We start from the raw sequence: 17,067 nt of genomic DNA on the forward strand, positions 1-17,067 counted from the left end.
TTCCAATAAGAAGCAGATTTTTGTTTCTGAAACACCACTTGTTTTCAATTACAGCCATCTATACCTTCTGCTAACATTTTTCTGAGACGAGACCTTGTACCTGACAGTATATCCATCTTCAGAGCACAGCTATGACAGACTTGCTGAACCCAGGATATTCCAGGAAATTAATCTCTCTCCAGCTCTCCTTCTGTTCAGCACCTTATTCTTCAAAAAAAGATATCTGGAAAGAAATAAATTAATTCCCTGCTTTCCTAAATATCACTGCCACCATGATCCTATGAAAGCATGCAGGAACACATCTTGATGTGTTGGAAAAGTTGCATTGCTATATAAAACAGAAAAAAATTGTCAGAGAATGGCAAAACAGAAGCTCTGTAGAGGCAAGCCTCCTCTAGGAGCTAATTTAGGTGTTCCAGGTTGGGTTCTGCCCTGGCTCTCACCAGTCCAGTCCTTGACTGCACAGCGGCAGTGTCCAGCTCAGCACACCCACCACACTGACAGTGTGGATGACTCCGCTTTCCAGGAGTGGGAACAGGAAAAGCCAGTCCAAAAGTTTCTGGGCAGTCTCACACAACATACAAGACCCAACATCTCCAAAAAGGAAAAACAGGAACTGTCTGTCTGCCCCTCTCAGTGTTAGAGACCTGACCTCAGAAGGATCTTGTCCTAATAGTCATCCATGGGAACTATCACTAGCACTCATTTCAACAGCTGTATCTAAGCATCCACCTTCTGCAGCACTTGATAGAACAGCTTTGGTTTGTGCAGTCCTTTTCCTCTCCAGCTCCAACACCTTCAGCCAAGGTTGCAGGCTGGCATTCTCAGGACTCCAGAGACTCGGTTTCCCATTTTCCCATGCCAATATCAAGCTGACTGAAAGAGACTCAGCTTCTTGTGATCTCAAAGAATAACAGTTCTACCTGAATAAGTCTCTCTACAGTTGTAAGAAAATCCTAGGCTGAGAAGGCTCACATGAGCAACAAAGCCCACTGCACATGGGAGCATGCAGAGGCACTTTGTATAGCAGGTAACAGGTGACTGGCTTTGTCAGTCCGAAGTTGCTTCCTCTGCATCTGTGATGATGTCTCATGCAAGCAGGTAAAGAGATTTCAGTGAAGCATAAAATAGGTATTTTCTAGAAATACTTTGAGCATCACAGCCCAACAACTATCATAGCAGCAGAGAAAAATATCAACTTATCTTCTTTTTTTTTTTTTTTTCTTCACAGCGCCCTTTATCCCTGACATTATCCCAGGAAAGTAAGCCTTCTCTACAGGCCACCACAAACCTTCTGAGTACAGTTTTAGAGTGCTTAGAAGATGACAATTCTTTTTTTCAGGCAAGAACAAATTACATTATTTTATCTTTCTTCCCCCCCTTCATTTTTTTTAAAGTATATTTTACTATCCAATTTGGACAATTGGCCTTTATTGCAACAGAAAGAAAAATTCATGAGAATATTTTTGTGTAGAGGGAGGGAGAAAAAAGAAAGTACATTCTACAGGAATCAGTACTGACAAGGCAGGAATTGTCTGGCCTTTTGTACTGGTCTGTTGCACAGCTCTTTATGGGGCCAAGCAGAGACACCAGGTGATGAGTCCAGCTGGTCTGGAGAGGAAGGAACAGGAAAAAAAGCCTGATGATTTTACTGGAAATTTCCCCTTCATATTAGTCACTTCAATAAACCTTGCTTCACTGATAGGAACAGAACTGGACTCGAAGTACAAGGAAATACTAAAACTGGGTGGCAATTTCTCTGTTTTTCAAGACTGTGGATGTATTTGTTCCTAAAGCCCTCAGTGTGCTACCTTCTCAAAGAAGACACTGGCTTATGGCTTAGAGCTCCAAAGAAATTAATGTAAATTTCTCTTATTACAGAAGACACGTAGAAACCTAGTTGAGCTTGTAGATTGATCCACAGTTAGTACAAAGAATTAGAGTGTTTAGGAGGGAGAAAAAACCTTATAAAGGGGTTATGAGACAACAAATAACACTGGGAGTGTCCAATGATCTCCGCTCCCAGCTGCAGCTTTGGAAAGGAAGTGGCACTTTGTTGTCAGGAGCCTATGATGACTCAGGTGCAGAACTCCATAATCACACCACCCCTTCCACATTAATTTTTATAGTTTTGAAAATGGAAAACACAGGAAAACACAATTTATTTCCTAGTCCTGATTATCTTGCTCTGCAGACTAGAAGCAAGACAGACTACACCTTCCTTAAAAGCAAAAGCAACCTCTCCAAAAGCAACACCTCTTACAGGACAGAAACACCTTTTGTCACTGTCTTCACCTGAAAGTGGAAGGACAGCAGCAGTTTTAGGTGAAAACATCTAAAATTGCTCATATTCCACTTGACTACCACCCTCCTGTAATCTTTCCTCCCCCCATATCAAATGGGGTCTTGAAATAAATTAAGGTTGCACACATCAATAAAAACAACAGTACAATTAGAGAAATTTCAGACTCACATTAAGTACTTAAAGTTCAGAGAAATAATATCAAAGGCTGGCTAAGTCACCAGCTACTAAAGAGGCAGAGAAAAAATTGTCTAACAAGATGGGTGTTTCCTCGCTGTTTATGGCAGTCAGATACAATCCTGAACCTCAAACACAAGCAAGCAGAAATAGCACAGACACACACACTTCTAACTAAAAGAGAACACATAATGAAAACAGAAAAAACCCAAACAGAAGCACCAAATCTTACTCTCCTCAGTTACACAATGTGTCAGAACTCCATGTCAGACTTGGTTCTAGGATAAACTCAAAAGGTCATGGGTGTAAATTAGGAATAATTCCTCCCAAACTAGTACAGCAGTATCATTCTAAGGAAAACAGAAGCTGACTGATATCATGGGACTGATATCATATTCTATTCAAGTAAGGAAATCTGGCTCATAAGTAATAACGGCCTAAGCATCCACTGAAATCTTACAGTTAAAACAAGAAGCTGCTTTAAAAAATCTGTGACAGTTTCCAAGTATGATTTTTTGAAAACATTTGCAAGGAACAACGCTGTATAAATCTGACCTACTGAACTTCTTTGAGAGCAAAGAAAACACTTACTGTGGTTGCATTTGCTGAGTTAACCCAACAGGAGGCTTCTGCTTGATTGTGAATGCCATCTGAGCCACGGGGCCAGCCTTGGGCGGGACCTGCACCTTCTGGGAGAAGGTTTGCTGGGCAGCCTGCTGGGGTATGGGCCACGGGGGAACAGCGGGGCTCCGGCCTCCAGGGGAAGAGGTGTCTTGCACGCCTGTATCCTCACAGGAGCTCCCTTTTGTTCCTGGTTTGCACACACAAAGCTGGGGTCGCAGGCACATCCCTCCATTTTGGCACGGCGGTGCACAGTTCGCTGAGGAAAGACATTTTAAAAAGCACCTGTGAAACAAAGCAGGAAGGAAAATGCAAACCCTCCCCACAATAAAAAAAGGCATTAATTGTTAATGCTACCTGGAGTAGGAGAGAGCAACATTGCTAAGCTCCACAAAATGTAATATACAAGTTGGTACAGCTTTTACTGATTTCTAGCACAGCAGACATGCACAGCATTTTAACAACTTCAAAGAGTAAAATGCTGGATCTAAAAAATAGGAAATACACTACTTAAATCATGAAATACAGCATTATTTCAAATCTTCCTCCTTTCTGCTCAGCATCCCTTCTCCTCATACTTTAAAAATCCAAACTGCATCTGATGAAACAATACCACACAGGTACAGAATTCTACTACTGATCCAGGCTGGGATTCATTTTACCACTATTTTAAAATCAGATGCTGCACAGGTATCTAGAATGAATCCCTACAGCCACATTACAAAACATTGCAGAGAGGCATGAAGCAATTCAACCCCTCCCCCTCTAAAACCCAAACAGCATTCCCTGCAGTCCCCCCACTGTAACAACACAGGAGATGGGAGCTGCTGCTACCTAGACATTGCTACACCTAGGAAGAAACAGACAGGTGCTTGTGATTATCCCAAACCAGCTTCTATAGGTTCTTTGTGCCATCAGTGAAAAGGGATCAGATTCTTTAAAACACATGTGGCCTTCAGAGAGGATTGATTACACTGCCTTGCCTTGCTCTACCTAGTGACTACAGAGGGAGACTGAATAACCAGCCTAGACTCAACACCCAGCTTGTACACCCAGACAATGCAGTACCAACTGCACTCTGAATGAACAAGAAACTGGGAGGAGCAGCAAATCCCATCCAAAAAATGGAGGGAGGGAGGGAGGAAAGCAATAGCAACTGCTGACTATAAATACACATAATACTGCAAAGGCATGTCTACCTTGAGGATTTATTTTGGATAGTGAAATTTGCATCACATAGAGATGGCAAAACAAATTAATTATCTTATCTAAAGGACACAACTTAATATTAAAGCAAAAAAAAGTTTCATTATTCACATTAAAGATGGCATACAATGAAGCATGTATAAGAAAAAAACATGGCTGAGCTACTTTGTTCCTACAAACTAAGCAAATTTTTAATATTTTTAATGATCTTTTAACATTAACAAAAGTATATGCCAGGTGATAATTTTTTTACTAGAATAGCTAAGATAATATCTTGAACTATAACATGGGATTCTGCACCATATTCAGATACATCCAACTGAACAAAAATCAGTCCGCAACCCTGGCCCAAGTAGAGTACTTGACACTTCAATCAAGTTCTAATACATTCTTCTATATGTAAAAATAAATTAAATGCACAAGAATATATATGAATTAACTCATTAGAATGGGACTGCATTAGTTTGGAGGCCTATTTTATCCACAGGCAAATGTATCATATATACCAACTGCACACAGCACCAGAATTGCCCTGCAACTTAAACCTGAGTTCTGCATGGGGTTTTTTCACTTACACTTTTCCCCTACATGTGAAAGTTCTTTTTTTCTCATATATTTACCTTAAATGTATATTATACACCTCCCTGGCAACACAAAAGTATCATTTGCTCACTTCTACTGGTTTATTTTTGAGACTCTGTCTTGTCTACACTGGAAGACTGAAGACCATTTTCACTGAAAACTTGAGAGGGGATTTGCAGCAAGCATATGCTGTAATAGATAAGCCAAGTCTTCCCTGGGCCTTATTTTAAATCTTAGATTTTGCTAGAAACAGTGAAAATTCAATTATATGCACATGACTGAAATAAATCACATAGTGGAAAAAAAATTCAGGAGCCTGAAATTCTAATTAAATTTCACTGGCTTTGGAAAGACTCTTAAGACCAGAAAAGTGACCCCATCACCTGGGTCACCTGTGTGAAATGTGCAAAAATCACAGTAAAGAATTTGGGCCCAGTTGAGAGTGCTTTAGAAGAAATTATTTTAAAAAAACAAGACTTTCAAAAGTCCCATTTTTACAGTAAGAAAACATTCATATATTTGTGGAGATTTATGCACACGTGCCTATATTAACCTCTAAGTTTCTCAAGAAATTATTTAAAAACCAATGACTCAACACAGAAGTAAGCTAAGAAGACCACACTAAAGTCAGTATGAAAAAACACCCACTCTGCTAGGACACTGATTATGGCATATCTCCTCCCAAAAGTGAAGTAACACTGTATACATACACAAAAGACAACCCTGGAAAGACTGCAACTCCTTTTCCTGTAGTTAAGAACCAAATTTGTGCTTCAGAAGCCTACAAAACCTTGAGTTTCTACTGATTAAGGTGAAGGCTGCAGTGAATTTAAAACTATAAAACTAAAACCAGAACCTGTTTTGAAATTACCTCATCTTTTTTGCCCACACAGCCTTGAACATTGTTACTTCACTGACAGTACAGTAAACCCTGACACACATTACATGTACACGAAGCAAATGCTCTGCAGGACAAACTGCATTACTCTAACTGGCCTTTAACAAAAGAACCATCAGGAGTTCCAACAACTATGCTGTAAGACCAGTGACAACAGGTAAAAACCCCACCCATTAAATCTTCACAGCAATGAACCTTTTGACTGAGGTCCTTCATTAATGTTGCATAATAGAAGATCACAAAACTGGATAAAAGATCACGCTTTAGGAAAGAATTAAAATGAACATTTTAATTGACATAATACAGCAGTTTAGTGTCTAAAATGTTCAAGACAGCTGTAGTGTGCCAAATGAATGACCTAATTATTTTGTTTGAAGACAACAATAATGGCCCATAAAACTGAAAACACCAGAATTTTCCACAAAGTTAAGGTTCCAAAACCTGCAGCGTGGAAGTATTAAGTTCAAAACTGAAAAGCAGGCCAATATACTGCTGTTAAAGGCAATTGACTTCATCCTATTCAATTCAAGGAGGTCATGACTGGAAATTCAAAATGGAGCTTGGCAAAGATGCAAATAACGAGACTAAGCTTAGTGGGTCAGATTAAAGATCCATTTAAGTGGTGTTCTCCCTCCATTACTAAGGTGGGTGCTTAAGGACAGGGTGAGACACAATAAAAATTTATACCACTGCAGCTTTTATGAATTAGAGGCTCAGCAACTTCCTGAGCAAGAATGCTGGTTTTGTGTTTAAAAAGTCTCCATAGATTTTTCTGTCAGAGGTTGAGTGATCTGCTCTTTGAGCTACTTCGCTGCAACATCCAAAACTTGCTGTGCCATGGAAGTTGGCCACACTGAAAGGCCAGGCATAGACAATACAGCCAACCTTCCCTCACTTTCCACAAGTGTGCTTTGTGGTGAGGTTGACCTGGGCTGGATGCCAGGTGTCCACTGAGCTGCTCTATCAGTCCCCAGCTAGACAGGGGAAAGAAAATAAGATCAAAAACAACTCACAGGTTGAGATAAGGCAGTTTACTAAAGAAAAGGTTTGTGGGCACACAAGTAAAGAGAAAAAAAAACAGGCTTATTCTTTACTTCCCATCAGCAAGTGATGTTCAGCCACTTCCCAGGAAGCAGGGCTTCAGCATGCATAGGGGTTGCATCAGAAGGCAAGCTTTGTAAATAACAAATGCCCTCTGTTTCTTCATCTTTCCTTAGCTTTTCTATCTCAGCTGATGTGATGTGGTAAGCAACATCCCTTTGGTCAGTTTGGATCAGCTGTCCCAGTTGTGTCCCCTCCCAGGATCTTGTCCATCCCCAGCCTATTGATGGGGGGAAGGGAATGTTGGGAATCATTGCTGGTGCTGTGCCAGGGCCGGTCAGCAGTAGCCAAAACCCTGGAGTGTTACCCACACCTTTCTAGGTACCAATGCAAAGCACAGCCCCAGCTCAGCCAGACCCAATACAGTGGGGAAGGAACCAGGATTGTCTTGGGTTGGTTCATGTTTTAAGACCACGTAATCTGTATCTACTAAAAATAAAGTCAAGTGACACGTTTGCTTCAGAAGTACCTAAGTCACAGAAAGCCTAAAATGTTCATCCTTGTAATACATCTTTCCCTAATCAACCACTGCTCACCACTCTCTCAGACAGACTACTACTGGCTTTGACAAATGCATTTCAGGCCCAGCATGGTTGTACTTGTGATATCCTTTCAGAAAAGCAAGGGTAAAATAACATTAACATTAGGTTTATACACACCCCTTCCAAAACATCTTATGTTGGTTTGGGACTGATCTATACATACACACTGTTCAGTCCATGTGCTCATGTCATTACAGTTAAAGTGTATATAAATATTTGCAGAAGTAAGACCTAAAATAAAAGATTTATAATCGTTTCAAACCACATAAATATTTTAAAACTTCGACATATACAGCATGTAATTAGTTTCAATACATTCCAAATCAAGTATAATTTATTATTTGGAACCAGTAAGCATAAAATGCTGCCATTTATGGAAGGAGTTTAGATAAAAATTTATATTTTTCCCTTCAAATGAATCAAAATACAAGTACAACCGACTCCACTTATCCTAAAAATGTTTCTATTAAAGTAATATTAAACTAACGCTCATTCTTGGATTAAGATCATTACAATCTCATTCCTACGCTAATCACTTCACCTTCTCAAAAGTAACAACATATTTACAAGTTTATTTCCCTGTGAAGAACAGAAAACCACAAAATTACATTTTTCAGTGAGAAACTCACAATAAACAAATTTAAATATGCCAAAAGTTTTCTGCACCCAAGTTTCTAGCCTTTTAGCTTCAGCCCCACCTTCCTTTAACAAGCAACTGCTGTTGGTTTGTACTTAAATGTCCACAAACATTTTTCAATGTCATTCCTGAACTTCTAATACTTCAACACAATTGCTATAACAGCAATTGTTGTGAGTCTTATGCTATTTCTAATGCACCCATCTACCATGTTTCTTTCTTTTTCCATGTGAAACTTATCTTTTTTTTTCCTCCTTTTGAGCACACATAATAGTTCAGCAGCAGTTTAAACAAATTTCATCACCGTGCACATTGGCACAGTATGTATCAACTTCTCCCACAGGAGTGTGTAAATCCTGTCAGGCACAATACATGCCAGAGGGCAAATAATAGAAAATACAGCAATTGGAAAGAGGATTTTAAGCATAGAGCTGTTTCAAATTCCAGCACAAAATGGCTGAGAAATGAAGCATGCATGAAGTTTACAGAAAGGGGGAAAACCAACACTATGACATGGATACGTCTGTGCTGAGGGCAGAGTTTTCAAGTTTCCTTACATGCAACATAGGAACACTGTTAAAGGCATAACAAATATGCCTTCTTGCACGAATGCAAGATTTTTATTCCTCAAACACACGAGGAAACCAAACCAAAGCTCATCTTGGTTGAGTGCACATCCTAAACAAAAAGCTGTGATACAAAGGCACCTTTAACTCCTGCTGGGTTGAAAGACAGAGTGATGATCCCCCACCGATTCCAGAAGAAAAGCAGTGAAGTGCTTTCCTTGGAAGGCAAAAAGTTGTGGGTTCTGAAAGCAAAGAGGCATATTTCAGTGTGCCTCAGAAAAATCTGAATGTGGTGCTGACATCCTGAAGAAGAGCAATGTTTTTATAGAATTTCCTGTTCTCTGAACTACCCTACTGCTTAGCTCACCACTTAATTATTTGCTTTTACTCTGAATACCCTTTTAAGTATGAAGTCATTGTCAGGACTGAGGATGCAACTGGAGTCTAGAAACCCAAAAGTTCACTGAAGCTAATGCTTTTCTGGGGATCTAGTTCTCTATCTGGGTATCTCACACCAAAGAGGTTTCAAAAATTGAAAAGTTTACCAGAAATATATCCAAAAATTCTAAACATTCATTGAGAATGAAGGAGAGAGGGATTAGCAACCAAGGGTCATACAATCTTGTTGTAAAACCATTTTATTTAAAATAAAAAAGCTGAAGTTACTTTTATACAATCCTAAGAAATTACATTAACTGCACAAAACCTGTATGACCTCTACACTACTAATGGAGGTAGTATTGCAACCATCTGTGTCTTTCTGGGCAGGAACTTGTTTTTATCATAACTATATGGTCTTAAGGAATTCTGTCCCTAAATATATTTCAAATGCAAGCACGTGTTGGAATTCCTTGCTGTCCACTTCAAACCACCAGATTCATTCCCACAATGGCATGTAAACATGACCTCCAGGAAGGGAGGGAAACAAAAAACAATGCTTTTAGTATACATATTTCTTTTAAAATAAACACATAAAAAATCAGTTTCTCTCTTAACCTAATGGCAACATAATGTACTTTACTAATATTATATTCTATGTATCTCCATTGTATAATCTCTGAATGCCAAGACTCAGCAGAATTGAATAGCAACTCTACTCAAATACTTCAAAAGCTTAACTTCAGCAAAAGGATGCATTATTCTATCAGCAGCAAGAATATAACACACTGTTTCATACTTGGCATTTTCATTCATGTTGTGTTTACTGGAGTTCATATAATATAAATATTTAAGACTGTACAATCTGAGAGGCATTTTAAAGTATTTAATTATAGGAGATCATAACTATGCATATTCTGACAAGACAAACATTTCACATGCTACAAATCCCTTTATCATTCCAGTGCCCACAAATAAAAATGAAAATTGTTCATTGCAGAAAGGACTAAGCCAAGGAAACCAGCAGATTCACATGTTACACACTGGTTTTGCTGCTTGAGTGGTTAACACTCCAGTATGCAATCTTTTTTAATTCTCTTAACATTTCTCAGTACAGTGCTTACTTATTTTGTTACAAAATCCTTCATCATAAATTTGCAGGAAACTGAACAAACTAAGACAAGCTCAGTAAAAAAGCAACTGGAAATATTTAACTGGATGCAGGACAACTGAAGTGTTACAAAAAAGAGAAAGACTAGAGAAAAACACTATTAACTACAGTAGAGTAGCAAACCAGTAAGTACAATGAAGTTTTCCCTAAATTCAACCAATTCTCAATAAGAGTGCACAATTCGGTTGAACTTCTCTGAAATTCCAGGCCTAAACTGCCATCTAGGGATAATAAAAACTTGACCTCAATTATAAAAAACAACAAATCTTGCCATAGGACACAAAACAATTTCCCACATGCAGGGATTACTATCTGCACTTGACAAAAAAAAGAACATGCCTAAGCAGACCTATTTTTAGCTCTGTATTTAAATGAACATCTCGCCCTTACTAAATGTAAAATGTTTCTTCCCCCTGTGTGTGCAGTCACGGATGTGGAGAAATGCTAAGGATTTGCTTGCTTTCTTTAGTCAATGCACAGGGTCTATTTTCTAGGAACAAACTAGGCTACATAAGTACTGCTGCTTTTAAAGGCAGAACAAAAAGCCAACTAAAGAAACCTCAAACCCAGCCCAACATCAGTCCAACAACTAACATACCAGTTACAGAGCATGGACTGATTTGGCCACCCAAACCATCAATAATCTGTTCACACCCAGTACTCCAGAGTTTGAACAGGGAGACAGTTTATGGAGGTGTGTGCCCCTTTCCATCTACCCTCCACAAATCCTAGAGCTCCCAGGCAATCCAAGCTTCCTTTAAGGCAGGATCAGTTGGCACCAGCAGCCCTTCGAGGGGAAGGCTGCATTTTCTCCAGGCCTCACAGAGAGCAGAACCCCACACCTCGCTACAGCCCTGCTGTTCCCAAGGCTGGGAGGCTCACTGATCCCAAACACAACGCCACTTTGCAGGACAGGAGGTGAGGGGAGCATGCTCCCTTCCAGCTCTTCCCTTCTCCAAGCTCAGGAAGAGAAGCTGTAAGGAGAGAGGTGTAAGACTACTCCTGTGAGTATCAAAGCATCACATCTGTGTCAATGCATCATTTTGTTCCTACACATCTGCAGAACCAGGCAGGGCACAACGGAAGGATGAACCACAGCTTTCCCTGGCACATACACAGCTTTCTTCTCCACTTCCAAGTTACACACTGAAAACAAACAGCCAACAAACTGAAAGGGAGGGAAACAATATAAAACCAAAACACTTCCGTTTTCTGTGTTCATTCTGATTCTCTATTAACAAGGGAAGCGTCAGGACTTTTTATCCACTGTAGATTTACCACAATTTTACTGCAGATCCTGCTTCTTTTGTTAACACTAACTGCTGCAATGAGCTGAACAAGTTCACCATCAATCTGCCATCTGCTCCAGCGTGAGAGCACAACATCTTGACAAGTTTCTTTTAAGGTTCTTTTTTTTCTGGCTCTGTCTTAATTCTATACACACTTGCAGTATTTGTATGAAACAGACCATGTACCATTATGAGCTTGTTTCCAGTAAAGTCCCCAGTGTCTCACAAAGAGAAGGCTGGGTAGGTTTCACTTCATACTAATTGTGGACTTAAGTTTCCTCACCAAAATGAGGGAATGCCACATGGCATGGTCATGTGTAGAGGAGGCAGCAGCTAACAGCTCCCCCATTTCTCACAGCTGGGTCTCACAGGAGGGAGGTTGGCTGCCAACCATGGCCAGGAGACAGACACTGTGCTCAAAGTCTGCATTTCTGCTGGTTCGGGTCAGCCTCTACTGAAGCTGTCGTACCAACTGCACTCACAGAGGTTTGGTTTGTGTTGTGGGACCATCTTCAGGTGTGTGCACTCTGTTTCTTTTAAGGTGCAAAGAAAAAAATATATCTAAATAATAAAAAGCAAAATTCAAAACGTGAGCACTCCAAGAATTCACCTAATGTATTTCAGCCTCATATTGGTGTTCATTCCACAAGAACGGACTACACCTTGCCCCAAATAAAACACTAAGCCCTGAAACACACATGCCCTGGGCCTTAGGTCATCAAACCCAAAGGGTTTTGTCTGTAGATCTGCTCCATGCTAATGCACAAATGCTACAAGAATTTGGACCCTGTCATTCCATCCCCTTGCCAAGGGCAGTAAGTGAAAAATAAAGCAGAGAAGAATTACTACCAAGGCCTAACAAGCGCCTTCCCACTATGAAAGCCCATTTCCTGTTCATGAAATTCAAAAGTTTTATTTACATATTACAGTAGCAAGCACAGCAAAGGCAAAACCAAGCTTCTCAAACATTTGGTTTTTCAACTCTGAATTGTTTAAAAACCACATGAAAGGATAGATAGATCAAAAAGGACTAATGTGTAGGTCAGTCACATGGGTCCAAGTAGTTTGTCTCTTTAAAACTCAGATATTAAATTTTGATTTAGACATAATTTGAAGGAGATTGGTATTGCTTTTACTGAGATGATGGTCTTAGAATGAGAAGAAACAACATTTGGGGACAGTATGTTATAGTTAGGCTTTGTATACACAATGTAAATAAACAGAACTTGGTAAAACTCAAAGCCACAAAACTGATTAAGCACAAGCCTCAGGAACTGGTTGTGACCAGAAAACCACCAAGAAGCACAGCTGCAAACATTTGAAGTACTCAGTTCCAATGATGAAAAGAACAGCTCTCCTGAATATCCCTTTCTAGGAGCTAAACTGAAGGCACAAAAAGAGATTCCAAGCAAATCACACTAAGATGTTTTGTGATCCAGAGTTTTACATCTAAACTGGAGGACTCACATATATTTCTAAGTTTCCAGGTTTGGATCCTAACCCTATTCCAGGACAAGACCTAAGCATGCAATCTTTCCCTCACGCTCCCCAAGAAATTCAGAAGCACAATTTGGAAGCATCTTAGGGCACACTCCATGCCCGTGATCTGGAGCCCCTGGCCACACTGTCAGGTGCCATGTCCTGAAGGAGACACAAAGCTGGAGCATGCTTACTCAGCCACAGCCAGAAGTGCAGCTCTGAAACTTCAGGGAGGAGGTGGCTCAAACTGAACAGCAGGCCACAGGCAGAGGCTAAGGAAATTCAGAAACTGAACAAAGGGGACCCTTCCTCGGGGCAAGTATTCACACAGCTTTCTAGTCTCCTGCCTCTACAGCAGCAAGTATCTACTGTTCTGTATTTTCCTATTCTGAAAAATAAATTAAACCTCTCTAAGTCTTCATTTAACATTGAGTCAGGCAGTCTTTCTTAAAAGAGTATTTTCAAGATAATCTTTTAATACAAAGAAAAAGTCAACAGACTGCTTTCTTATTTTCTGATGACCTTCCCAAAGTGCCCAAGGACATGACAGACAGCTCATGATCAAACTCATAGAATTCAGTCCAGTTAAAACACCAAAGTACTAGCCCTATGCATGGAATACATGCTTGCAAACACACAATACCTTCAGCTAAGAACGACTTAATACCCTTTTAATCTTAGATGACAATGATGGCACACCTGGGTTCTACAAAGACAGCAATTGATCTCCCTATAGGAAATTTATTCTGAATGTGTTCCTCCAAAACCCACTTCCTCACCTCTTTGCCCTATGAGCCTTTCTTACACCTTTGCAGTAAGGAACTCATGCCATTAAAAACTGCAGGCGCCTTCCATTTTTTTAACCATCCAGTTTACACTGAGGTCACTCACGAACAACTGCTATTAATACTCCAGACAAAACATATTATACATTTTACAAGGGGTTTACTACTACTACTACAAGGTGGATCTTCTCATTTATCTTTTTAAGATATCAGATTCTCCATACAATATGCAATTTTCTCTTATGTTCCCAACATGAAAAACAGCTCCTTGTACCATTAAGCAAACAAAACCAGAACAAGCAGAAGAGCAAATTTTGTAGAAGTAGTTTTAACTAACAGAAGTTTAGTAGTAAATAACGAAGTTGGAGACAACAGATTGCAACAGGATAAACACACATTTGGGCGGTGGGAACTCCTGATTTCCAGCACAGCCCTTCCTGACAGTTGTTGTAACTTGTCTAAGACCACATTTAACCTATGGCTTAATTTCCATAAATGAAATAATAAAAACCCCACTCTCTAAGCTTTACTTGCCTTAGAGACATGTTACAGAGCTAATTAATGTTTCTAAAAAGCTCTGTTATGCAACAAGTACTAACAAAACATGGTGTCTCCAGCCTCAGTGGTATCTCATTACTGCACTTGCACAGATTATAACCTATGATAACTACGACTGGAAGACAATCCTTGTCCTAAACATTTTCACGTGCTTCTGACTTTCCAAGATGTTTACTGTTGTGGTTCAATTTTTCCCACCTTTGTCTTTACCCAAAGGTGGATGTTCTGAAAGCTTCAAAAAGGTTGGTTTTGATTGTTAGGCATCATATGCCCAGCACAAAGCAATTCTGAATACTTCTAACACTGTTATCATTTAATCTTTTTAATTAAATTATGAAGAACTGCATCATTCTAAGTCACTCTGAGTTTGAAAAAAGTTCTTAAAGCTTTACAACGTAAAACTGAAATATTAGGGACAGAGGGGGGAAAACGCTGAATGTCTAAATTGGATATGGTAGGCACTCTCACACAGTTCACAGAAAGACAGTTCACCTTCTGAGGACTCTCAGGCTTCCAAGAGAACACGAACAAATGTAAACACAACAGGCAGTTCAGCTCCAGACTAAAGTTTAAATAAAAGTACTTACAAAGTTCCCTTGCCTCCTCCATCCAGATGCTGCCCTCTGACCTGCACAGAGACATTTCAAACACCTCCTGTGGCTGCTGCTGAGGGAAAAGGGACGTGGCTGCCATTGCTCCCAGCCAGGCTGCTGGGACAGAAGTCACCCAAGGGCAGGGCAGGAGAAAGGGAAGGGAAGGAGGAAGGGAAGGGGAAGGGAAGGGGAAGGGGAGGGAAGGGGAGGGGAAGGGAAGGGGAGGGAAGGGAGCCTGGCTGCAAGAGCAGACCTCTGCCCTTCACCCCCTCTTGCTGAGGGTTCCAGGCAGGCTCATTCACACAGGTGCAGCAGAGCAGAAACACATGCTGCTTGTTCCTGCCTGGGATTACACCTGAGCTAATAAACCTCGCTGATCAGAGCTGGCTCTCAGCACTCTGGTTCTGGAAGCACGATGCAGACAAATGGAAGTTGGCTCTGGAAAGAGCCAGTATGGGTCTGGGGTTTATTAACTCAGGCTTTGCACCGTGCAAAAGAATAAGATCTGGCCCTAGAGACTAAATAGCTTATTAAAGTGATACTGAGCCTGAACTAATAAACCCTGACAGAATCAAACCAACTTTGCATCAAGTCAGCTCAGGTGTGCCAGCATCTGTGGCACAGTTAATCCACTGCTGCAATAAGGCACTCAAAACCAACAGAGCCTGCTCTCTGAATTTTAAAAACTCACTTATAATTTTACAGGAAACAAAGGAGTTAACTGTTGTTCAGTTATAATTTTCTTTTCCTCTGAAAGGAACATCAGGAGCTTCCAGAAAAGGTGATATCTGGCTTTTATGACTGTGAGCTGAATCAAGTCAATGCTATCTCATGGTTTGCCTAAGTTACAAAACAGACAACTTCAGTACATTCAGTGCTTCCCTTGGCCTGCCAAGAGAGGGGTGAAACTGAGCAAATCCAAGCCAAGTGTATTATACCACTGCTAGGAGAAGTTAGAGAAGCATCAGAGCAGAAAATAAGAATATTTAATGCTATGGAGAACCTAATATCAGAGGCACAAAATGAGAAAATCCTCCCACCTTTCTTTCTTTTAACTTTGTCTCTGCTACTCCATTCCTCCAGTAACTGTAAGAACTAGCCAAATAATTAATGGATTTAAATTAAATTCTACACAGCTATCACATAAAAATCCAATTTTCTGTCTTGGTCCTTACTGAAGACTCTAAAAATAAAAGGCAATAAAAAAGAAAAGTGATAAACAGAGAAATGAAAAAGACAAATCATAAAGGACAAAAAGCAAAGAAAATGACCTAATTTACAAACAAAAAAGTTGCCTGGAAATGAAAGTTACTAGAAGACAGAGAAAAAGACATTAAGAAAAAAACCAAAACATTGAGTTTTGTTCAAAATAGCGAAAATAAAATTGGTTGACAATAGCACAGCTAAAATACATGTTTCACTTAATGTCCTGAAATTACTAAGAGGTTTAATTTTTTTATTAGTCTTTAAGCTAAGGTAGGCTTTTATTAAGCTCTGCAGTTAGCCTCAAAATATCACTGTAAGCTGAAGGAAAACATTCTAGTACTTGTAAGGTCTTAAGCAAATGTGACTAACCTAACACAGCAGTATGTGTTTGAAAATGTTAATTTAGAAGCATATCTTAAATACATGTCTAAATTAGTAGGTGAGGTTTTGTCTTTAACTACTGTCATAAAGTCTTTGCTTCTTAGCAACAGGTCCATGCAGGTCAAAGGTACTTGACCTTAGTCAGGATTACAAAAGTGATTGCTCCCTACTGTGAAAAATCCCACACAGGGACAAAAGCCATTGGGGGAAAAAAAAAAATCTCAAAAGCAGTGTTTACTCCGGCTCTCTCAGGAACAGCAATCTGTCCTGCTGACCTAGAGCAATATTCCCAGATCTGCCCAATCTCACTGAGACTCACAGGCGTTTCCTGAAGACATATGCCCTTCCAGTCTTTCCTGACCTCATGACATCACTCCAGTTTAGCCACTAGCAATCATTCTGAGTCTTGCCTAAAGTAGCAGAAATTCTTCCACTCTCTCATTAGAAAGAACAACAGGAGCATAGCAGGACTGGCTCAATCAGTGCTATTTTTTGCACCTATTTCGTGTTTCTAGTTATCTCAGTAAAGGTACATCACTCTACCGTCACCAAACCCACTTGTTTCATGTTGTTCAGCCCTTCAAAAATTCCATGT

At 39.9% G+C, this 17,067-nt stretch overlaps 1 protein-coding gene across 7 annotated transcripts in view; it reads right to left on the reverse strand.

The window, feature by feature from the left end:
- LTBP1 (latent transforming growth factor beta binding protein 1) overlaps nucleotides 1–17,067 on the reverse strand; it is a 188,988-nt gene that overhangs the window by 169,798 nt on the left and 2,123 nt on the right. For 6 of the 7 annotated variants that reach the window (XM_064708730.1, XM_064708727.1, XM_064708729.1 and 3 more), the window contains exon 3: nucleotides 3,071–3,359. In XM_064708730.1, the coding sequence (XP_064564800.1) occupies nucleotides 3,071–3,359 (289 nt within the window). Of the gene's footprint in view, nucleotides 1–3,070; nucleotides 3,360–14,879; nucleotides 14,963–17,067 lie in introns of those variants that run through there. The other variant, XM_064708732.1, reaches the window with a different exon arrangement.

Source organism: Zonotrichia leucophrys, chromosome 3 (genome assembly GCF_028769735.1).
Source record: "Zonotrichia leucophrys gambelii isolate GWCS_2022_RI chromosome 3, RI_Zleu_2.0, whole genome shotgun sequence".
Classification (NCBI taxonomy): domain Eukaryota; kingdom Metazoa; phylum Chordata; class Aves; order Passeriformes; family Passerellidae; genus Zonotrichia; species Zonotrichia leucophrys.